At 35.1% G+C, this 8910-nt stretch overlaps 1 protein-coding gene and 1 long non-coding RNA gene across 2 annotated transcripts in view; one reads left to right on the forward strand and one right to left on the reverse strand.

The window, feature by feature from the left end:
• The window catches only part of LOC106877988 (multiple epidermal growth factor-like domains protein 8), a 575983-nt gene that overhangs the window by 177153 nt on the left and 389920 nt on the right, over positions 1–8910 (forward strand). Inside the window, exon 12 of the mRNA XM_052968134.1 lies at positions 913–1153. Within this exon, the coding sequence (XP_052824094.1) occupies positions 913–1153 (241 nt within the window). The remainder of the gene's footprint in view (positions 1–912; positions 1154–8910) is intronic.
• LOC128248330 (uncharacterized) overlaps positions 2685–8910 on the reverse strand; it is a 6868-nt gene continuing 642 nt past the window's right edge. Inside the window, exon 2 of the long non-coding RNA XR_008264568.1 lies at positions 2685–6811. This is a non-coding gene — a long non-coding RNA (uncharacterized LOC128248330). The remainder of the gene's footprint in view (positions 6812–8910) is intronic.

The following is an 8910-nucleotide window of genomic DNA, read 5'->3' on the forward strand; positions in this document are numbered from 1 at the left end:
AAGGCTTTCTTTTTTAGTTGATTTTCACCTAGCAAGACTTATCGTAGATGGCGTAATATGTCACACCCAGACATGGTCGGGTTATACTGCTAGTATGTATATATATATATATATATATATATATATATATATATATACAATGAACAAAATTCAGTATAAAATCATCTTGTTATAAAATGGAAGAAAACCTGAAATCAAAGGACAGAGTCTAAATACAGAGGGTAAAGAATTATACGCAAAATATAAATCAATTAAACATTAAAAAGTATATCTGTTTGAAAACTAAAAATTTTCACGCTAGATTGCATATACATTTAAGATTGCATATACATTTAGCAGCATATTCACATAGTAAACCATCTATAATATACATATATACACAGAAGCATACACCACACATACATATGCTTATAAATAGTAATTGAAGTAGTTGTAGTGTTAGTGTTGGGAGTTGTCAAGGTAGTGCTAGCAAATAATCATACAGCCTGTTGTGCTAGCAGTCAATTATATTTTGTGACACAAAATTTACTTGGGTTCTCTTGGTGGAGAATGTCTTACATCATTAGCGAAAAAAAAAATAAAGAGAGATTATTGAAACAGTATCTGTTGCCTTGTAGACGTTGGTATGTATGACTCTAGATGTGCCAAATCGATGAACACATTTAAAAGTATAGTGCAGAATGGTTGACTAGCAATTAGGAGTGGTAAATCGACATATTGTGTGAAAAATGAGATATGTTGTGAATCTTATAATTTAAATTGTGAAGTTTGTGGAAAAGTCAAGGATGCATTTTGATTAAAATATGAAAGAAAAAAACACAAGCAATTGCATGATTACTTTGTATACATTCATAGATGCTTATAACATAACTGTATCTTTGTGTGATTAAGCCTGAATTATTTATTTTCCAGAAATAATAATAAATGTTATCGCCGCTGTGGAGCCGCAACTGTTCTTACCAATGTAACTTCAGGTGCTCTTGGCTCATTTGAAACCACTCCTGAACTGAATCATGCCTGGAAAATTTACTGTTTGTGGATTATCACTCCCTTTAATGATGTACAAAGACCTTTTGAATTAGCTAGAGAAAAGAAGACTCTGCCCAGCATATCTTTAACATTTGAACCAGATATTTCGGTTAATTGTTCTCTGGTAAGTTACATTATTTTTGCATTAGAAAAAGGGTACAGTAGTAAAAGTATTGATATAGAAATATTTACAAAAGTTCTGATTTTGAATCTGGCTAGTAGAATCATGATTTGCTTTTAGCTATATTAATTTACAGCTAGGAAACATATTAACTTTCAAATATGTATTTCTTTTTTATTAAATGACATTGTCTTTAACTGATCAATGGTTCATTTTCCTCTTGTAGAGATTTTTATCATAGTAAAATTAAAATTCTGTTTGTATGTTTCTTGTTTTGAGACTAAACTATGCATTGCTTCAATAAAATGTTTTGACATATAAACTCTTAGAGATAAGCCCTTGTGCCTTGAAATATGTCAAGGGAATCTGATCTCTAAAAATCCCTGAAACAGAACTTTTATTATACCTCTACAGCTCCATTTTAATTGCTATTTTTATTCAATGCAGATTATTGATGCTTACTACTATTTGACCTGTTCCATTTGTTTCCTTTTTAAGAGGGATGGAGTTAGAGAGAGAGAGAGAGAGAGAGAGAGAGAGAAAGAAATGTCTGTCAATTCAACCTATATAATGTGTGTGCAGAGACTGGCAGGAGAAAGTGTGCATAACAGATTATGTGAGAAAATATTCAAATATAGGTAGATAAATAGTCATATATATATATAGCAAAGTTTCTGCCAAACCAAAGGTGACATGGTCATAGAACAGTGAGGTTGACAGGGCCATAGAAGAGAAGAGATAGATTTGAGAAGAGTGGAAAAGTAGAAGTAGCAAAGAACCATAGCAGATATCTAAAAGGGAAGCTAGGGAACAAGTTTATTTAGTAAAAGCAGAAGCAGAAAACAAAGTTTGTCAATGTCTTCCAACATAAGAATCAGTGATGAGGGGTATTTTGGATTGCTAGACAGTGTATCAGAAAGAATCAAGATGTTGTGAGTGAGAAGTATGTATGGATGGGTGATGGTATGCTTGCACTTAGTGACTCTGATAAAAAAGAGACATGTAAGTCCTTCTATGAAAGGTTATTAAATGAGGAGAATGTATGGGAAAAAGGGAATATTCTCAGTGTGAACACAACAGAGGGTCCAGCTAGCTTAGTTGACAGTAGTATGATTGATAAAGCAATTAGGGATATGAAGACAGGGAAAGCCCCTGGTCCATTGGAAATTACTGCTGTGGTGCTTAAAATATTTGGCAGAGTAGGATATGCTCTAATCATATGTATACTTAATCAGGTTTTTCATGAAGATGTCATTCCCAATGACTAGTGTAGCAACATTATAGTCAGCTGTTACAAGTGTAAAAGAGATGCCTTAGATTATGTATTACTATAGAACACCGTACAATAGAGATAAACAGTTTGAACATGCAAAAATACACTTTTTGCTTCATCATTTTCATGTCAAAATAAATATTTTCCAAGGAAAACTATATGCCATTTGAAAGTTCTGGATGTAAACTTTCTTCTCATACAGTTTTAATTAAAATCTGACAGTTAACATATCAAGGTCTCTCAAACACTCTGGTATTTCCATACATTTACAAAGTTTTTTTTTTTTTTTTTTTCCGCTCATTCTTGTTCAGTATGCTCAAACACTATAACTCAAGTTGTGTTAAAAATCATACTGTCATGAAGAGAAAGGTTTTCACTTTATTTTGATATAAAAATAGGTAGGTCAGATAATCATTACAAAATATATAAGTTAAATTGTCATTGTTAATGTTCACTTTGAAAAGGATATAAAAAATTTCTCACCGATTAAATATGGTCATTGCTAAATCTGGTTATGATGTGAAAAATAAATTTTCCTAATTTGTTTTCCATAAAAATCTTATCGCCATCATTTTCAAGACTGTGATGGAAAAAATAATTGGAAAAATCCTTGTCAAAATGGAGAAAATCCAACTTATGTGGGCATCCTGATCTGAAAGTCTGCCATTTATAGCCATTTTTAATAATCTATCAAAATTTTATTGAAATGGTATCATGCTCCAAAATCTCAGGATTTATTTAATTCTATACCAATGACAAATGTGCCAAAACTCAAGTCCCTGTGACCTGTAGTTTTGGATTTAACAAGGTCTGAAAACACTGTGAAATTGTTTGTTACTTGTATTACAGATAGTGGGTCATAGATATGATATCACAAATAGGGCTAATTCGGCAAGATTTCATTGATTTTGCTGACCATTCAAGTTGTCATATTTCTTAAAATATTCACCCAAATTTTACAAATGAGGTTTCAAAATATTTCTTTTTAGATGCTCTCCAAGAAAAAGTACAGTAGAAATTACATTCAAATATTATCAAAAATTTATAGTGATGCCTCATTACAGAGGTATTGAATTGTTGGATCAAGTCATGAAAGTCATGGAGAATGTTATAGCCCAATTAATTAGAAACACAATTATAGTAGATGAGATGCAGTTTGATTTTGTATGGGTAGAAGCACTAGTCAGACAACTGCAGGAGAAGTAGTTAGCTAAGAGTAAGCCATTATACTTGGCATTTATTTATCTGGAGAAAGCATTCTTCATGACATGATGGTCTCTGATGAAACTAGGGATAGATGAGTAAGATTGTGAAAGCCATGTACAGAGGTGCCGTCAGTAAGGTGAAAGTTAGCAATGAGTAGAGTGATGAATTTAGTGTGCCTGTAGGTATGCACCAGGATTTGGTTCTCAGTCCCCTTCTATTCATCATTGTCCTCCAGGCTATAACAGAGGAACTTAAAACCTATTGCCCCTGGTAACTACTGTATGCTAATGATCTTGCTCTCATAGCAGAATCTGTTAGAAAATTAGAAAGAAATTGCAAGTGTTGGAGCAAAACCTGGAATCAAAGGGTCTTAAAGTTAACTTTGCAAAGACCAAGGTTTTAGTAAGGAAGAAAACAAACAGGACACTATGCTCTTCAGGTAAATGGCCCTGCTCAATATGTAGGAAAGATTAGTTGTGGACACATGCAAGAAATGTAGTAGTATTGCTGGACGGTTAAGTAGCTTTTGAACATAGTTTTCGTGTGTGGGTGATGCGCAGGTGTCATAAAGTCTGAGGTCACATGGGAAATTGATTTTCTAAAAGACCCTGGAAGCTTCCTAGAAGTAGTAGATAGTTTCTGTTACCCAGACAACTTAATTAGCAGTGAAGTAGGATGTTCTGAAAGTGTAGTTACTTGAGTAATGATAGGATGGAGAAAGTTCAGAGAGCATTTAACTCTGTTGGCAATGAAAGGTCTCTCTCTCTCTCTCTCTCTCTCTCTCTCTCTCTCTCTCTCTCTCTCTCTCTCTCTCTCTCTCTCTCTCTCTCTCTCGTTGAAAGTTAGACTGTATTCCCCCCTCTCCTCAAGTATTCTCCTCTCCACATTTTATCTTTACCCTATCAATGGTACTTCTTGGCTGCTGTACCTGAGTGCAGAAGCGGTACATATTACATCTCATCCCTTTCTGTTCATCATCATTCTTGCCCTCAATATTAATACTAATGAACTTGCTTTCTGTGTCTTCAGCTACTATACTCAATTTTAAACACCTTTCTTATCTGCTGTCATTCTCAATGCTTTCCTACATCTACCATCATGACCCACCTATGGTCATATATGTATCCCTATATCTCTATCTCCACTGTTTTTACACCTTGCATGTACTTTCTGTTCTATTCTCCTTCCTGAGCCACTCCAATATCCACCACCTTACCCCTCTTAATACTGGTATTTCCCATCATCGGTACCAAAATTCTTGTTCATTCCTCACCACATTAACCTCTACTTGTTTTCTCCCCCCTCACACTCCTATAAAAGTATAACACACTCTCTCATCCCCTTCTATGACCCACTATCTGTATCCTCTCTTAGGCTCACCCTCTTGTTCCTTGAGAGTTTGCTCTAGCAAGACACCTGTGCTTTTCCCTGTATCATACTTAACCTTTCAATACCACCGTCTTCCTCTCTCAGATAGTAGTGAGTGCTTTTTCTCTGTTCTTTTCTGGCTTGCAAGTTTCTTGATATCCTCACTACTGCTGGTAGAAAGAGGAATTCACCCAGTATATTTTGTAAAGTCGTTGGCATTACGAAGAGTATCTAGCCATGGAAGCCATGTCAAAGATGACGTTGCAGCTCAACATAGTCCTACAGCTCGCCATTTCCCTTTGAAACTGTTCACTTCATGCCTGTATGGAAAGTGGATGCTAAATCTCTCTCTCTCTCTCTCTCTCTCTCAAACACACACAAATTGATTGAAGAATATATGTTATGCATGTATGGTATGGGCAGATGTATTTGTATGTATATATATATATATATATATCTGTGAATATATATGGATGTAAACATGTGAATATTGATGTATGTTTGTGTTTGTGTAGGATGGTAATAGCTAATTTGTTTGTGTTTGATGAATGTGAAAAGTTATTTCTAAATGACTGTTTTGAGTAGATTATCTGATTTTATAAGCTTAGAGCATTATTTCACTTTTAAGAGACTGACTTCATGTCCTTTTTATTTTATTTGTATGTCTTGTTGCATCATTGGTATCTAAACAGGTCAGTGGACCAAACATCTAAGTTTAAAAGCTTGGCTAGAATTCACATTTCATAAAAATAAGTTACAGTTTCTTTGAAAAAGAAAAAGAAAAGAACTTCATTTTTAGCTCATTGATTATTATTTATGTAATTTTACTACAGAGAGAATAATGACTACCAATTCACTGTGTGTGTGTGTGTGTGTGTAAGCACAGGCATGGTTTTGTGGCAAAAAGTTTGCTTCTAAATCACATGGCTTCAGATGCAGTCCTACTTTTTGACACCTTGAGCAAGTGTCTTCTACTCTAGCCCTGGGCTGCCCAAAGTCCTGTGAGTAGATTTGATAGACATCTATAGGCATGTATGTGGGTGTGTGTGCATGTGTAGTTGTGTGTATGTGTTACTGTATCCTTGCCCTGACGTCATATGATAGTTGTAAACAAGTGTCACTGTCATGTGAGCAGTGTCTTTCATTTCTAATCTTCTATGAAAACATGTCAAGTCATAGGATGTATTAGTTTACTTGGAAGCAAGTGAGGATTGGTGACAGGAAGGATATCTGGTTATAGAAAATCCACTGTAACAAATTCTGTCTGATCTATGCAAACATGGAAAAGTGGACATGAAAACAATGATGATGATGATAATGATACATATACTTATCTATCTATTCATCTATCTCTCTTGCATGTAGACAGAATGAAGAAAGTACAAGTGCTAGATAGGTAGGTAGACAGATATGTAGATGAGAGTTAGGCAAGCAGAATATATGTGAAATCACCAATATTATCTAAATATTTTATATCTGCATGGTGGTGATTGCTTCTTCTTTACAGAAGGAGGCTATCTCTTCAGGCACATCCCTTGCTGAGAAATGGGTGGATAAGATCATAGAGGTAGTTAGAGTATGCGATAGAGTACTTAAGCTCAGGCTAGTCTTGCAGGATAGTATAGCTACAATCATATCTGCCTATGCCCCACAAGCGAGTGTACCAGATGAACAGAAAGACCACTTTTATGATATTCTTCTGCAGGCTACCTCCAAGGCAAGTGACAATGATCTCATCTTTGTGGGTGAGGATTTCAATGGGCATGTCGGAGTGGTGGTTGTTGTGAAGACACAGCGAAGGAATAGGTAGACATCTGAAAAACATGGAATAAAATATTCTTTAAAAACAGTCTGGCTATAAGTGTTTTGAAATGTGGTGTACTATAAAATGTGCCCCACCACCAATTCTAATTTATGTGAGACAGCTATTCTGAAAGTCCAGCAAAGTATATAATTAAATGTCTTTTTTTGTTAGATATCATATTACATTCTTTCAATGGGTTTGCCTGTTGAACTGCATACTTGAAGTTCTCAGCCATGTCCTCACGATATTTCATCCAAAGCTGTAGGAAATTGCCAAGTTGACACATGTTCAGTACAATTGCAAAAAGGTTACAAAGTTTCCTTGGTGAATCTGATACTGATGCTTCAGTCAATGCATGGTCCCAATGTTCGTCATTTTCTGAAAAAAACCTTGTTGATAGCATGCTTCCCTATAGGTTTCACACACATGACCATCTACCCTCCTCAAATCTTGGAATGATTCGGGATCACGTACTTCATGTAAAAGGAGCCATAAGAAGTAGCATTCTGTAAACTTTTGCAAGAGCATCACCCCCATGTTTCCTCTTGTGCCATTTATTGTTTTTCCAGGTGTAATGCTTGGGTAATTGTGAGTAAAGGAGTTTTTTGCATCTTCATCTACTTGATACAACTTAAAAAGGGTAGTTTCTTTTGGAGAAAATGCTTTTTGCAAGGTTGTTTGTCTTGTAAAGAAAACCCTGTGGCCATTCTCTAGATGGACACTCAGATGAATGACAGCTGGGAGCTTCTCATGAATGGGAAAATTGATGATGCACCAAAAAGCCTCATTGGTATTAATGTATCTTTCTCTGTCATACTGTGCATCATCATCATTTTTATTTATCTGCCATTCTGCATAAGAGTGTATGTTGCAGCACCTACACTTTATTTTATATATTTGCTAACATACTTGATAGACTTAACAGAATTGCAGGATTCAACATTGACTCTGGCTACCTGTACTCATCTTTGCTTAACTGTAGAATACTGATCATCTACATCTATCCCAACTCCTCTTGTACAGTGTGAGAATATTGTTCTCGGAAACTTTTTCGAAAATTAAAATGAGGATTAAACGAAAAGATGAGTTACATGACTATCTTCACAAGAGTAATTGAAATAGATGTCAATTGTAGAATGCTCCATGTGCGTGCACATACACACACACACACACACTCACACACACACACAGAATATCAAACACCAGATGAAGAAATGGACATGTGAGAGAAAGAGAGAGGTGTGTTGTCATGTACACGTACATACATAAATAAATATGCATACTTCTTTTTTGTATACATAAGCTGTGGGTATTGGGGTATGACACCTATGTATATTTCCTATTTAGTACTGGGGATATTTCATTAATAATGATGTACTTTTGTATTTGTCTGAGTGTTGGGTCCTTTAGGTGCTGGGATAAAATGCGGATGTCAAGTTGACCCAGTGTGCCTCCATGTTGGTCTTTTGCATGTTGGTAGAGTATGGAGGATCGTTTTTTTGCCATCATATTGTCTATTGTTCATTTTGTCTCTTCACAAATGATCCTAAATGTCACACCTATGTATATTATGATCTTGTCTTTACAGGCATCCTCTATGCACCTTATGCTGTAGCCTCCATTTATACAGCTAATGCCAGGGTTAATCTTACATACCATACAGTTACCATTGGTGTATGTGGTAGGGGTATGTCCTATATAGTTGTGATCTGATGAGCTCGCTGGCTTTAATCTGTTTATTTTATAACCAAAATGACAAAAAAGACAATATACAGACACTTATGACATACCATGTCATATTAACAATTAAGATTTCAAATTTAATGGACATCTAGCAATTGGAGAAGGGACAAAATCTTACAGCTGTTTCAGCCTAGTGTTAGCAAGCCCCATTCTATCTCTATAGCTCCCATACGCTGGAGTAATTAGTAGATGAAAATGATGTAATGGGGGTACATGCATGATTCACTAGGCCTCTTCAGAGATTTACAAAATTCAGTTCATGAATTTTGCAAAATTTACATGCAAATATAAAATAACAATAAAAAATAAAAATATAAAAATATAAGGCATATAAAAACATACAAAAAGTATATAAAAAACCATATA

Source organism: Octopus bimaculoides, chromosome 1 (genome assembly GCF_001194135.2).
Source record: "Octopus bimaculoides isolate UCB-OBI-ISO-001 chromosome 1, ASM119413v2, whole genome shotgun sequence".
Taxonomy (NCBI): domain Eukaryota; kingdom Metazoa; phylum Mollusca; class Cephalopoda; order Octopoda; family Octopodidae; genus Octopus; species Octopus bimaculoides.